Here is a 16,150-nt window from a genome sequence, read left to right as displayed (position 1 = left end):
ATGGAAATGTTGCACAAGCTGAGGCTTGAACTCACCATCTTCAACACCAAGAACCATCCTCTGTCTCACTGAGCTAATTGGCAAATGGAAATGTCACATGTAGCTTCACAAATTGACTAAGCCAGTCACCTGTGTGCAAGACAGCAGCTGTTAGTGTGTAAAGGCAGATTTCAAACGGCTGTCAAAAATTCAGTTATTAAGACAAAAATCCGTAAATACACAAATTGCATCTAGACAGCATGGAGATGTTGGTAATTTGTTTTTAACAATGATTTATTTGTTTAAAAATGCCATTTTTGCATTGACTCCAATTGTTCGCATGAGAGCAAAATTCAAAATGCTGTTAAAAAATTCAGTTTTTGAGATAAAATTCTGATATTTTCCAAATATCATCTACCGTGACTCCAAAATTTTGTCATTTTTTTTAATGAACATTGAAAATGTATTTAGCAAGAATTTGCAAGTATATGTTTACAATACCGTTTACAGTCAAACATTTTTGATGCACTATAGGCTCAATTTTCGATAAATCAAAAATCTGTGTGGATAACTTTGTGTAGGACAGTCTGAAGATGCTCTGTAGCAAGTTTGGTGTCAATTGAGCAAAAATTGTGAGAGGAGATAGGTTTAAGAAGTTTTACAGTTTTTGAAAAAAACAGAGTGACGTACTTCATAATTTGCAATAGGTTTAAATATACAAAAGTTTCTTCAGTATTGGGGCTACATTTTGGTGAAAGTTGCAAATCTGTAGCATATATGGTTGATTTGTTGTGAATTTTCAAAATTTTGAACTTTAGAGGCTTGCTGTAGCGCCACCATCAGGACTATTGGCCTGTTTTTGCAGCTGAGGCAATCTGGCATGGGACTGGACCTTTGTGCAAAGTTTGGTGATTTTTCGCGCATGGGAAGTAGGATTTCCTCAGAAGAAGAAGGAAGAAGAAAAAGAAGAAGAACATGCAGGATAACAATAGGGTCCTGGCAGCTTAGGCTGCCCGGCCCCTAATAATAAGAAATTAACCATTCATAACAATAAAAAGAACAGACGTAACTTGCGTGGCCGTCGAGACCCCCCCGCCCCCAAGTCTAGGCTTGTGGCACCGTCCAACTCCCCGGAGGAACCATGGCTTCATCGGACGGCACATCAGGAAGAGGAAGAAATGCCCAGTGAAGCAGGAGCAGCAGGAAAAGCCAGCAGCGGCGTGCTGAAGGCGGCAGCTAAACTGGAGAGCATTTGGCGGCTAATGCTCCTATCAACCCAGCCCTAACTATCTAAAGGAGGCGCAGGCCTCCCCTCCTAACACAGGAATGGTTAAACCTACTCAGCTGTCTTCGTCGCCGGCGGCCCTACCAGCCGCGAACGACACCCTCCCTTCCAGGATGAACGTAGCCGCACATACAACAAATCGCTCCCCAGACACACAGACAAATGCATGCAATCAGCCGCAGCTGCATCTTATCAGTTCGCAGCAATCACACCACAGTACATAGCATATTTAGATGACCTCAAACAAAACTGATAAGTTTGTTTCGGGTATCACTTACCATGTGTTTTTAATTGATTACCAAACATTTGTAGGTGTGGCCTGATGCACTTAATGGGCCAAAACTCTTCAATGTCAAATTAGATTGCAACCAAATTTGGCAATGTTGTGCACATTGTACAAGTGTGTAAATTTTCATACAGTTTTACCCATAGACGGTGCTACAGTAACATCACAATTGGATTCTTTTGGTTTACAACTCTGTGTACTTAAATAGAATTAAATGTGGTAAACAAGTTCTCCATGATCATGTGTATGACATATTTAATGATGTCACCAATACACCAATAGCCCCATCATCAACACCACCACACTACGTAATAAGTGCCATATCTCTTAAATGTAATATTCCAGGGTAACCAAATTTAGTAAACTACGGATAGGGATGCTAACCAAGTCTGTATCATTTGATACAGATACATTTGATTTCACCTGTAGTTGGCCCTAAAAGATTTGAAAAATTGTTGTTGTAACAGCAGCAGCTTGCAGCTGGCAGCAGCCACAGGTGGGAGCAAGCGCAGCAGCAGCTAACAGCTTCCAGCTCTCACACGCACTTTCTTCAGAAAATGCAAATATTCTCCTTTGTCTCTATTGTCTTTTTGAACAGGGAACACTGTCAGCAACCTGATCATGATTCTTCCTCCCATTTATGGGGCCATCCAGACGATTCGTGATGGCCTCGAGCTTCGCTACATCTGCTCTTTCCTCGGACTTGCAGGTTAGTATGTTGCAACCATAAAGTACCTAGCTTTACATTAGTGACAATACTGAAGCAAACACAACTCTTGTTTACATATTGTATCTGTTGACAGAGGACTTTCCCATTGTACAGTATATCCTGCTGATGCCATCAGTCATGTTGCATGCACATGAGAATGTCCTGACTTTCAATTTTAATGTTTGGTGGGGTTGCCTGTGTGTCCCCCAGCTGTTGGTGTTGGTTCCTGGTGCTTCCACATGACACTGCTATATGAGATGCAGGTGGGCTACAGTGTTACATGAAAACCTTAATATGTCAGCAAAAAGTACCCTTACAGAATCATGACGGGGTGATAGTTGAGTGTTATCTTTTCTGAATATCAATGTCTTGCTGAAACTGCATGAATCAGACCCATTGTTGTCTTGGGCAATATGGATTTGAGAGGTCGAACATTTGCTGTCTAATGCAATGTGACATTATGCTGAAACAATGTAATCCTATAGTTATGTACTAATTTATGTTTTCTTCTTACTCTCATTTGCAGTTACTGGATGAGTTGCCGATGATTTACAGTACATGCGTCTTTGTCTACTGCCTGTAAGTTGCTCAACTTTGTGGATGTATTGTTGTTGAAGCAGTAACTGATGGTCACTGAGAACATATTCAATGTGACTGTGGCTGTAAAATGAGCCATTAACCTTACTGATCAATTGATACACTCAAAGAGAGTATTATCACCCTGTAGTTGTTAGAGTGTGCTGTATATAATTGAACTATTTATTTTTTGAATCTGCAGTTATAGAAACTCTTCATACATTGACATGATGAGACAAATATGTGATTAGTCTCAATACCTCTTCAGACAAAATGAAATCTGATAAAGTATTAGTTGTTTTCCGTTGTGAGTTACATTGCTGGGAGCTGGAATGAGCTAGAAAGATGAAATTAGTCTGATAACTGGAAAATAATGTGCAAATGTCTTGCAAGAAATATGACTCAAATCAGCCATGTTGTGGTGCTGTAATTAACCAAAAATGGAATTTTAGAAAGGCCACGCCCCTCACACTGTAAGTCCGATCCACCTGAAATTTGGCAAACATATCCAACTGAATGTGCTCTACAACAAATCATTTTGGACCATAAAAGTCTGCCATAATGGATTTTTTTGCTAATTTGCATAATGTGAAAAACAGTAAAAATTAATAGACTTTTCTTAATTTTGACTCTATTGACACCAATTTTTGTATACAGCCTTGTGGGACTGCGATACACATTGGTACAATAAATGAGCACGATCAGTTAAAAAACACAGTCACCATAAATAAAAATAAAAAAAAAAACTTTGAAAGGGCAGGGCTTATAAGTTAATTGGAAATAACTCATTAATTGTTTTTTCCAATTAACATAAATCTTGGCAGATACCTTCAGTACATGTTGGGGAGTAAAGGCACTTAAGCATTGTAAGCCTGACCCAAAGGGGGCACCACAATTGCCACAAACCTCAAAACCTGGTGAATAGAATTTCAATTTCGGTACACATGCTCTCAGGGGAAGTATTAGCCAAGATCTAATGTGTCATGATGATTAGTGCATGTGGGCATGGCCTACTTAGCATTATATGCTATATTATGCCTTTACTCAAATTACTGTGACTGAGCATAACCTAAAGAAAGGAAACTTGGCACCATAACTGGAAATTATGTTCTAATACTTTACAAGAATTTCAATCCCAGTCAGCCTGATCGTGGTGCTTACGCCATGAGTCACACCATGATGAATACTTTGCCAATTTGTATGATGTGAAAAACACTAATATGAATAGACTTTCCTGGATTTTGATTCTGTGAAGACCAAACTTGGTTTGCAGCCTTGTGGAACTGAGATACAAATCCTGCTGTAACTGAGGAAGATCGACCTAAAAACAAAGCAGCCATCTATCAAAATTACTTAGTAAAAGGCAGGGCTTGGAGGGAAATAAGCCATAACTCAAGTTTTTTTGAGCAATCCTGATTAAACTCACGTCACAGATCCTGTACCTACATCTGAACATGTTTATGTTCATGTATATGTCTATTTCATATTAGCAGCCATATTGGCCTCCAAAATACAAAGTCCAATGTAAACCCTGGATTCCATTGGAGCTGTGGGTGGCACACCAGGCTCTCCACAGGCTATTATTTAATGCTTTTTTAATGTTTAGTTGTAAAAAATATCTTTATCTTAAATGGCAACTGTAATTGTTTTAATTGAAAATAAGCATGATGCATCAGAATCAGTGCTGTGCATTGTTATTGCTGCTGCCATGCTCCTTAAAATGTGACCTAAAAATAGATTTCCCTCTACAAGACAATTATGTCCCCTTGAGTAATTCATGTGATCACTCTCTCTTAGAAAACATAATTAGTGCCTATCCCTAATGTACATAGGGAATATTTATGAATAGTTCCTTCATCTGAGCACATGGCAGTGTTTCCCACAGGACAGGAATCTATTTGTGGTGGCAGCGGTGCGACCAAGAAAAACGAGGAGTTTGAATAGAACTACAACACTTTCATTGAATACAGGCAGATACAGATATAGATATACATATATTGATATACAGATATAGAGATATACATATACAGATATATAGATATATATAGAGAGATATAGATATATACAGATATAGATATATAGATAAATAGATATACAGATAGCTTGCAGATAGCCTGTAGTCATCAGTTTTACTCCCTACAGTTAATCCTGTGTTTCCCTACTTCCTGCAGAGTTTGCACCCTTTGTCAGGGCAATGAATTTTTCGGGGCTTCCTAAAAAAAATACTCTAAGGCCTTATTGTATGGAAAGTCCTCGGGGTCAGGCCCATTGATCGAAATTCTCAGGCAGGCAGCCAGGTGTTCTCCTTGCAGGTGGTTTCTAAGGTCTGTTTTCACCTAAGGATTCATCAAAAAAAAACAAAAAAAAACTTTATATGTCATAAACTGCACCAATAAAGAAAATGTGAAAATATTTGTTTTGCTCCTCAAAGTGATGCTCTTACCCTATTAAGAGTAGAAAAATCCCTTTCACAATTCATGCTTGAAACGGGGATCACCAAGGCAATGCCTGCGAGGAGGCTGAGGCAGGGGTAGATATTATCCCACTCATCGAACTCACTTGCCAGCAGAGTAAGGATGTCAGCCTGGTTCTTGTCCTTCAAAAAACAGGTTTGGGATTAGTTAGTTAGTGATTGTGTGAGTGTGAGTGTGTTATGAATCCTATCCTATCCTATGAATCCTATAATTATAAATCAGTTTAATTCACCCACCTTGAATGCCCCAGTAAGGACATGGTTCTTAAATGATATCCACTCCTGCAGGACCTCATTCTCTTGCTCAGGGCAGAATTTTCTGGCAAGAATCTTCAGATTGGCAATGTTTGCAGAGTCATCTTGCAGAGCAGCCGATTTAGGTCCGAAGACACTGAAAGCCCCAAGTATGTCCAGGTCATGGAACCTCAGGTGAAGGTTTTTTTCCAGGCCACTTAGGTAAGGGTGGATGACCTACAATGGACATAGGAAGATGAGCTTACAGCCACCTTTAATATAGTCATTAAGGGTCAGACCATAGAGTCAGGAATACAAATATAAATCATGTAAGAGGTAAATCATTACTTTAATCATTATTTACCTCTTGCTGGAATCTGGCCCACTGCTCCCCCCTTGGGGCTTCCTGGACATCTCCTTGCCCCTGTCCTCTCCTGTTCCTCTCCTCCTCATGCGGAATGTTAAAGGCCCCAAGTCCTTAGGGATTATCCAAGTCCTGGTGGAGGCGAGACAGGAATGATCCCGGGAGTGGAGTCTGTCCAGCTTCTCTGATGTTCCTCAGAGTATTAATGGTGACAGGGACCTAAATAATAAAAAAAAAACTAAAAAAAAAACATAGCTGCTGTTACTGGTCAGACATGGAAAGGACCCCTATTTCAATGTATCAAAACACACTGACTTTTATCACACTAATTGTTTCAAGTAAATGTGCACATTCAGCATACCATCTCCTTTATATGAAGGAAGTTGACGTCTGCTTTTTGAAATACGTCATCTTCCTTCAGACAGACTTGCAAGGTGGGGCAAAACATCAGCCTGTAGGTAAACAGCAGCCACAAATCTGTAGTAGAGGATGACTTTTTGACTTCAGCGGGTGGCTCGTTCCGCCCAATGAGAGGCTGATCTATGCAGCGAACTTCCGCCCACTCAGACTACATTATGAATAAACAAAAGATAACTACTACAATATCAAATTACGATTACCTTTATTTTTAAATCACTAACACCCAGGGTGATGGACGCTGCCTTGAGCGTTGCAGTGCGATTAGCACTGTTGCAGAAGAATAAGTGGAGCTCTTACAGGTGATCTCTGAAGGTGGCCATGTACTTAACATCGTTGGATGAGTCCTTGCAGGCAAGGGCTAATCTATGGGCTGCACAAGCCACACCCACGATCTTTGGGTAGCTGTCCGCAAGTTGCTTCACAACACCATTCACACACCCTGAATTAAAAACAAAAGTTTTTTAAAATAAAATTAATCAGTAACAAACATAGGTTATAACAAACAATTTTACATGATATGTATAATAATACCTGTCATAACAGCTGCTCCATCAGTCCCCACTCCCAGTCTTTATGGCTGTCACAATAGTGTCTGCTTTGCCATCAGCAATTTCAACCAGGTCCAGGAACTGATTGAAAACATGCCCCTCTTTATCCAGGTATCTGAGAGAAAGCAAAGTATTTAGTATTCACATTTATGAGGATCTGTGGGATTTTGATGAAATTCTACTTCCATACCGGACATGCACATCGAGCTGCCTGGCTGTGGAGACGTCTGTACTCTCATCAACCTCCAGGGTAATTGCCTTTGAAGATTGGATTTCAGAGAGGACTGGGTCCTCAATAACCTCTCCCAAGATCTCCAGCATTTCATCGATAATGCAATGAGATCTGTAGTTGTTGCGCTGGTCAATCTTGACATTAGGAAAAAGAGAAAATTCATTCATTCATTCATTCATCTTCTAACCGCTTCATCCTCTTGAGGGTTGCGGGGGGGCTGGAGCCTATCCCAGCTGACATCGGGCAAGAGGCAGGGTACACCCTGGACAGGTCGCCAGACTATCGCAGGGCTGACACATAGAGACAAACAACCATTCATGCTCACATTCACACCTATGGACAATTTAGAGTTATCAATTAACCCAGTCCCCAATCTGCATGTCTTTGGACTGTGGGAGGAAGCCGGAGTGCCCGGAGAGAACCCACGCAGACACGGGGAGAACATGCAAACTCCGCACAGAAGGGCTCCCACACCCGGGATCGAACCGGCAACCCTCTTGCTGTGAGGCGACAGTGCTAACCACCACACCACCGTGCCGCCCAAAAAGAGAAAATTTGTTTTGTAATTTTTATTTATTAATGTAAAGACTGATTTTATTTGAAATAATATCTTGGTGACCTTTACCTTCAATTTCCTAAAAAAATCACACCCCAGAAGCTCAGCCAGGCTCAAAAGCTTGGGGTAGTTAGTGTGGCGGGCCAGTTTATTTTTGATCAGCCAGTAAAGGCACTTGAAGCCACCTATTACCGCCTCATGCTCCACAACAACTGTGGGCTCAAAGGCATTCATCACCGAGATGCCTGTAAATGATTAAATGTTTTAAAATGTTAAACTCAAATTTTATTATAATTGCGTTATTTGATGTTGAAATTGGAACCTACCAGATGCGAGAGATGCTTGGCATCTAACACTCTCCTGGTGGTGCTCTGTGGTGATGTGCCTTTCTAAGTAGTCCTTTCTATATACTCCTCCTCCAAACTCAACAAAGGCCCTCTTTTCTGGGCCTTTCCTAGCAGCGGGCTTGTGCTGTCTGCACAATCGACAAAACATCCCTAAAATGTAGAGCAATCAAAACATTACAAAGAGAACAAAAAACAAAACATGGTTATCAATAATTGAAGAAATAATGCAGATACTAAATTTACCGTGCTGTGTGTCGTAGAGCCAGGACTTGAATTGGGGCATTTTCAGCCATTCTGGATCAAAACCAGTGACTCTGTGTTTTGCTGATACAGTCATCTCTATAAGGCACAGAAGAATAGAAATTAGGACCCTTTTCCTGCTTTATTTCCCTGTGTTTGCTGAGTCTCACCTGTTGCCTCCGCCCTAGCTGGCACTACTGCATGCTGCCTGCTGTCTTCCTCCTCTTCCTCCCCTTCCTCCCTACATCTCCCTGAGTACCTACCGCTCCTATCCCTTCCTCCTGACCCTCTCTTACTGCCTCAGCTGCCACAGCTGCGGCACTAGTTGAAGCCTGGAAATATTGGAAGCAAATTAATTTTCACACTGATGGACGTCTGTTCACTCTTCCATGTGTGTTTCTTAAGTGTCTACACCGTTTTGATAATACCTCCTGTGGTCCGGACTGTACCTCCTCTTCAGGATGAGGCCTTTTCTGTCGCTGAAAATATTTTTCAATACTCATCTGTGTGAAGGAGTGAACATCCAACGTCAGAGTTAATTACTTACGAGCAGAACTGCTCTATGTACAGCGCCGGCTAACCTTAAGCGGCAACAGCTCAACACATGTGAAGTGGTTAGCCTGTTGGCTAACGTTAACACTACTAACAGTGTAAGTTAATGTCTCTGCTCATTTTGAGCTTCCAGCTATGTTAATACAGACACAGGCTAATATAACATGATGAGTTAGAGTTGTTCGGACCACTTTTGGACTTGTTTGCCCACATATTTGTACCGAGAGGTCTTACCTTCGTCTTTGGATCCGTTCTGCTACTACGTCTGCTTCTTCTTCTTCTGGCGGACCAGGTGCGTTAAGTGCGTCTTCTTTGGTTTATGATGCATACAGCCACCTATTGCACCGGAATTGTAACGACAAGCTACATTCACAGACAGTGAGTCCCATTATAATGTGTTTATGAGCGAGGTCGAACAGGTAGCACCAAAAGCAGAAAAATCTATATGTGGCGGAGATAATTCATTCGTAGCGCACTGCCACAGATTAATGAATGTATGGGAAACACTGCATGGCGTGGTAGTGACATCACATTTGAAATTTCATGGTACCACAGGAGTAGCTGGATGTGTTTGGTTTTCTTGCGGTGTGTCTTTCAGCGACCACCACAGGTGATGTGTCATTAAGAACATCCATGTCAGCTTCCTCTATAGGGGTTAGTCTCTGTGCACATGTAGAGTTGAGAGATAGTCTCTCCACTTGGACAAACTTATTTGCTCTCTCTTCTTTATGGTTATTCAAGTTGAACACGTAATCACTTTCTTTTTCAGATACGAGTGTTTCAAACAAGAGAAGGGCATCAGCTTATTTCCTATTGCATTATTATTCATCTTTAGTGTCTCAGTCACTGTGGTGAGTATCCACTTTTACTTCAATGGTGATCATTTAGTTTTAACCATGAAGTAAATAAATCAGAACATGCATCATATTCTCTTGAGTAGTTCCTGTATTTCATGTTGCAGGTATACTTACAGTGGAAGGAGCCAGTATTTCACCAGGTAAGAGAGCTCTGCATGATGCTCAACTGGCTCAGATCGCTCATTGTTTGCTATTAGGGCTCAGCCTGCCTTAAGTCATTACTACCTTGGGTAAACATTGGACTTGTCAACGCAGCATACAGTACGTCTCTCACTTTGGTGGATGCTGTTTGTTAAACATAAAGCAGCATTTCATACCAAAGCAAAAATGCAAAATATTGCATCATTGATGTTATTTTACTGTTTGATGATGATCAGTTAAAGGTATACTCTGCAGGAATTTCCTAAAAAACAATTTATAGACTTATACAGTAGTAATCCCTCTCAAATATCACTTGTGACCCACGCTTAGTGTGTGGCTGTGTATTTATCTGCAGAGTTTCTGTCCTCTGCCTGGATTTTCTTATCATGCCTCCGTGTCAGCGATAGCCGTGGATGGAGGCATTATGTATTTGTTTCATCTGTACGTCCATCAGTCCATCCTTGTGAACACAATATCTCACGTCTCAAGCGAATTTCTTCAAATCTGGCACAAATGTCCAATAGGACTCAATGATGAACTGATTCAATTTTGGTGGTCAAATGTCAAGGTCAATGTGATCTTGCATCTGCCTCTTGTGAACGCGATGTCTCAAAAACACCTCAGGTCAATTTTTTTTTCAAAAATTTGTCATAAACGTCCACTTGGAAGAATAAATTGATTAGAATTTTTTGGTTGAAGGTCAAAGGACAAGGTAAGTCTGACCTCACAAAATATGTTTTTGGCCATAACTCAAGTATTCATTTGCTAAATATGACAAAACTCTACTCTAATGTCTGATAGGATAAAATAATGAATTGATGACATTTTATAAGATTAAAGATCAACTTCACTGTGACATCATAATGTTGCAAAAACACTTTTCTGGCCATTATTCAACCTCATTTATCAGGAACAGAAGGGAAAATATTTGGTCAAATACTTATTTGGTGACACTAATCTTGGGTCAGGACTCAATAAACAGGCAATGACCAGGTGCCAGACGTGAAGCAGCATGCATCCAAGTGGAAGCTACAAAAATTGCGTATACAGCACTGAAAAAATGCAAATGTTGCAAGCCCAGCAAGCATTTTTTGGTTTAAAAAGCGTCTAATAGCCGTCTACATGAAGACCTGACGTCTAGGCTAAATCACGGCTGAATTTGGGCTGTCAGTGAAAATTTGGTAGACATAACCATAGTCAAAGTGTAGACGTCATCAATTATACGGCTATGTAGAGACCATGTCCAAAAAATGGAGATAAATATATTTTAATTACTGTTGACTCTCCATACGTGATTGCAATGGTGAAAATTACATTTAATAAATTTCAAAATTAAATTGGCTAGATTTGGGTTACATGTAGCTAGACTAAATCGGAGCTAAATATAGCCAATACGTTTAAATCACGACTATTGATTGCTGGGAGATGAAACACCAGATGGACAAAGGTGGGGTTCACTTTCACTGACGATACTATTTACAGTTGCTGACAATTTCTGCATGATATACTTTAAAGTGTTTATTAACGTGTAGCATTTAAAAAACCCAGATACTATGCCGTGCTGAATCCATAAATGTGGGATCAAACTAGTGAAGATTGTTGCCAAGAAGAATTGCATAGCTCTAACCATATACAGTAAGCATATAAACCTTTAAAGATGTGCACAGCCACTTCTGTTATACAGATTTTGTCTGTAGTTTTGTAGAGTCTCACATTGTGTATGTGTTTCTTTATAACAGCCAGAACAATGTGTCAAATTTGCTTTAGTAAACTGACTGTTTACCGATCACACTGCCCTATGATGGCTCAGCAAAACTGAGCACAGTGAACGAGTAAACTAAGCACAAAAAGTAAGGACATTTGTGTTTGGTAGATTATTTCTTTGTTGGAACAGTGCTTCTTGGCAATAAATCTAATCCTGTTGGAAAGCCGGTTTATTTCCCTTTTAAATGGTGCCACATTTGTAAGGAACATGCATTTGTGGGATGAGTAGCAGAGCTGAGTATGTAGGTTGCGCCTATGAAAAATTTGCCAAATCATCTCTGCCAATGCCAAACGGCTTTTTTTGCTGTTGACTCTTGTTTGGTGTTGTTTGGTGGATTGGATGATTAAAGTCTGCAGAAACAAGACATATTGGCAATTTAACAATTTATTCATTTAACAAACAGGAGCCTCAGTATTCTGTGGAAGAACCATACACAGCCACAACAGCCTGCCACCTCCACCTCATGCTAGTCACCAGCCTGGTCACACACTGCTCTGGGACGCTATCCTAATCCTCAGCCAGCATTTGTCGCAAGTCAGCCAACGTGGTTGTGTTGGTCACTCTGGCACGAACAGCACGCCCAAGCTGATCCCACAAGTGTTCAATGGGGTTGAGGTCAGGACTGCTGGCTATCATCTTGATATCTCTGCCTTGAGATTGCCTCCATTGATGACAAGCCTCAAGCCTCCCTCATTCCAGTGAGGGACATGTTGCCCCACACCATCACACTGCCTCCACCAAAAGATGTTACTCTATCGGTGCAGCAATCAGCAAAGCGTTCTCCTCCTCTTCTCCACACTTTATCCCTATGATCCAATTGCCGCAGGCAGAATCGGGACTCATCGCTGAACATACCGTTCCTCCACATGTTCAGGTTCCAGTGCAAGTGTCGCTGACACAAGCGCAAACGGGCCTGATGGTGAAGGCCAGTCATGGCAGGCCTCCTGGCAGCCCTATGAGACCAGAGATTGGCTGCGTTCAGTCTGTTCCGGATTGTCTGGGCAGAGAGCCGTCAGTCATGTCTTCCTGCAAACCTTGACTGCAAATCTGTAGAAGACTGCCTACGGTTCCTAAGTGCTGACAGGATGAGGACACAGTCTTCTTGGGGTGCCGTCTTCTTGGGATGCCCACTTTGCAGCCTGTCTCTGACATCCCCTGTTAATATGGAACCTGGCCTTCAGTTTGCAGATGGTACTAAGGCTCACTCCAAATAATGCCGGAACTTGGTTTTGCAGAACACCAGCTTGAAGTTGCCCTATTGCACGGGTCCTATCCAGATCAGTCAAATGGGCATGCCGATTCTTGGAGCATACACCAACTGGCCACTGTAGCAGGGCCCATGTTCACCTGGGGGTACCAGAGGCTCAAAACAAGAGGCAATAGCAACAGCAAAAAAAACAGCTGTTTGGAATTGGCAGAGAAGATTTGGCGATTTTTTGTGACTCATCCCACAAATGCATGTTCCTTACAAATGTGGCACCATCTAAAAGGGAAATAAACAGGCTTTCCAATAGTATATGATTTATTGCCAAGAAGCAATTTGACAACAAAGAAATAATCTACCAGACACAAATTTCCTTACTTTTTGTGCTTAGTTTACAGAGTGTGGTCCAAATGGCCACTTCAATTATGAGTAGTTTTGTACTTCTTTTAAATAGCGATTGTAGTGAATGCACATAGCATTCGTGTTGGTTTTCCAAATTTTTGCAATGTAACAACCAACATATATAAACTTGTGTTTTACAGTAATACAGCACAGTGGTTCCCAACAGAGGCCTGCACAGGTCCATTTTTGAAAACCCACACCCGCCCGTACCGTAAAGTTCCGCACCAGAACCAACCCGTTACACAAAGGCTACAGTCAGTCACATTAAGCTCGGTTCTCTGTTCTTGAATTAGAAATCCAGAGGAGGGGACGTCTCTTTCACTAGCTGCGCTCGATGCTGGGATAGTGAAAACATTTAATCACTGCCAGGTTAAGAAACATTTTAGCATGCTCCTTCCGCCACCATAAAACCTCAAAAGGATCTTCCTTGGTTGTCTTGAACTGGATGTAGGCTGCCACCTCATCCTCGGGCTGCAAAGTTTCATCACTGGAGTCCTCCACATCAGTGACAAATGTGACAACGGGGTCAAAGGATTGACTTGTGTTGTTGAGTTTCAAAATAAAAGGATGCAGCTTCATAATAGGGATACATGTCAAAATGTCACACATATACTGCACATGTTTTTCAATTGTTGTATTCTGAAAAATATTTTTGTTCTCATCTGCTGCCCGCCCACGTGTAGTTCATTCTTACCCATACCTGTACCCATACCCATGAATTTATATATATATGTATATATGTATTTGTAACCCTTATGGCCTTGGTGTGGACAGGAGTTGTGTGTATTTCAAACAGTACCTGCGCTTTAAACCAATTGCCTAATTTTAAGGATTATCAAAAATTCTAAATAAAATGATAAAATAATACTGATAAAAGATGAATAGTTGAAATCATTTATCCTGTAAACTGTCTAAAAATCTACAGCTGTAATAGTGAAAGCTCTCACTTAAGTGTAAATTCTTATAATACCCAAAGGAAAAAAAAAGTTGGATAGGAAAAGTTTTTAGAGACAACATTGTGTGTATTGGAAAAGCTATGCTAGCAGACTGTTAACATTTATCTCAGTGTACAGCTTTGGCTGCCAGAGAGGAAAAATGTTGATGAAAATTTGTACACAGTCAAAAGTTTGATTTCAATCAATCAATCAATTTTATTTATAAAGCCCAATATCACAAATCACAATTTGCCTCANTACAGCTTTGGCTGCCAGAGAGGAAAAATGTTGATGAAAATTTGTACACAGTCAAAAGTTTGATTTATCTTGGCCCACACGCCCTTGCGGTGTATGAAAGCCAAATTAATAATCATGTCCTCTTCTAGGTCATGTATGGTGCTCTAGTAGCTTGCCTAGTGATGCGATCTATCTTCATTGTTACATGGTAAGTTTGCCAAGTTGACCGTTAACATTAAAAACATAAGCATATCAAATGTGTTTTTTGTTAATATTTAATGATTGAGAAAATGAGTCACGTAACAACTTCCTGAAGTGTTTTCTTTGTTGTTTTTGTTTCAATGTTAGGGTGTACCCATGGCTCAGACCGCTGTGTTACACCTCCTTAGGAGTCTTTATGTTAGGGTTCCTACTGTGGAACATTGACAATATCTTCTGTGACATATTAAGGTAAGTATTTGCTGTGAAAAATTAATAAGGGATATTATATATTAACTTGCTTAATTTTGGAATTCATAGAGCAAAGTTAATAATCGTCCTTTTAATAGTAGCTGTGTCAGTAGTAGCTGTGTCAGTTGTGACATCACAACAATAATGTAAATCATTTTTTCTATTCTCAAGGAGAAGTCAGGAAAACTCAGTAATATCAGTGCCTGAAAATGTATCAGCTCATTTACTGTGGAATAAGACACCAAACCAACTAATCTAAAATGCCCGTTTAGGTTTTGATTCACGTTTAAGATAAAACATTTATAACAATTTCTTAGCAACATCTCTTAGAGAATCGTTTACTGTTGGAGATACATTTCTACTGGAAATAGCTCTAGCTGGAGGCATTATGTTTTCAGGTTGTTCATCCGTCCTCACATATGTATGGCTGTCCCATTCTCATGAGCCGATATCGCACAAACGCCTTGAAGGAATTTCCTTAAATAAAATGTCCACTTGGACTCAACGATGAACTGATTAGATTTAGATGGTCAAAGGTTTAAGGTTAAGTTCACTGTAAGTGTGTCTGTCTCATTCTTGTGAAAGTGATATCTCAAGAACACCTTGAGGGAATTTCTCCAAAGTTAACCCAAATGTCCATATGGACTGATTAAAATTTGGTGGTCAGAGGTCAACCTAACCCAGGGAACCCACTGGTAATTCTGGTTGTTGTTTGTGAACGTCAACTGTTAATACTGTAATTTGTGTTTCTATAATTTATGAGCAGTCTCTGGCACACAAATTTAATAAATAAAGTTCTATGGAATTGCCTTGAATTGAAGGCCATTATGACCTCACAAAACATGTTTTTGGCAGTAACTCAATTCTAATTCTAATGTTTTTGGCAATAACTCAATTCTAATTAGGGGCTGGGCAGCCTAAGCTGCCAGGACCCTATTGTTATCCTGCATGTTCTTCTTCTTCTTCTTCTTCTTCTTCTTCCGAGGAAATCCTACTTCCCATGCGCGAAAAATCTCCAAACTTTGCACAAAGGTCCAGTCCCATGCCAGATTGCCTCAGCTGCAAAAACAGGCCAACAGTCCTGATGGTGGCGCAACAGCAAGCCTCTAAAGTTCAAAATTTTGAAAATTCACAACAAATCAACCATATATGCTACAAATTGCAGATGCAACTTTCACCAAAATGTAGCCCCAACACTGAAGAAACTTTTCTACATTTAAACCTATTGCAAATTATGAAGTCCATCACTCTGTTTTTTTCAAAAACTGTAAAACTTCTTAAACCTATCTCCTCCCACAATTTTTGCTCAATTGACACCAAAGTTGCTACAGACCATCTTCAGACTGTCCTACACAAAG

General features: G+C 40.4%; 1 protein-coding gene across 5 annotated transcripts in view; it reads left to right on the top strand.

The window, feature by feature from the left end:
• acer3 (alkaline ceramidase 3) overlaps positions 1-16,150 on the top strand; it is a 123,732-nt gene that overhangs the window by 23,067 nt on the left and 84,515 nt on the right. For all 5 annotated transcript variants that reach the window (XR_007569359.1, XR_007569358.1, XR_007569354.1 and 2 more), the window contains 7 exons: positions 2,149-2,259; positions 2,470-2,522; positions 2,786-2,838; positions 9,571-9,652; positions 9,763-9,798; positions 14,492-14,550; positions 14,691-14,792. Coding sequence is in view for 1 of the 5 variants with exons in the window: in XM_050036243.1 (XP_049892200.1) it covers positions 2,149-2,259; positions 2,470-2,522; positions 2,786-2,838; positions 9,571-9,652; positions 9,763-9,798; positions 14,492-14,550; positions 14,691-14,792 (496 nt within the window). In the remaining 4 variants the exon portion in view is untranslated. The remainder of the gene's footprint in view (positions 1-2,148; positions 2,260-2,469; positions 2,523-2,785; positions 2,839-9,570; positions 9,653-9,762; positions 9,799-14,491; positions 14,551-14,690; positions 14,793-16,150) is intronic.

Source organism: Epinephelus moara, chromosome 3 (genome assembly GCF_006386435.1).
Source record: "Epinephelus moara isolate mb chromosome 3, YSFRI_EMoa_1.0, whole genome shotgun sequence".
NCBI classification, from domain to species: domain Eukaryota; kingdom Metazoa; phylum Chordata; class Actinopteri; order Perciformes; family Serranidae; genus Epinephelus; species Epinephelus moara.
This window is presented reverse-complemented; position numbering and strand designations above follow the sequence as displayed.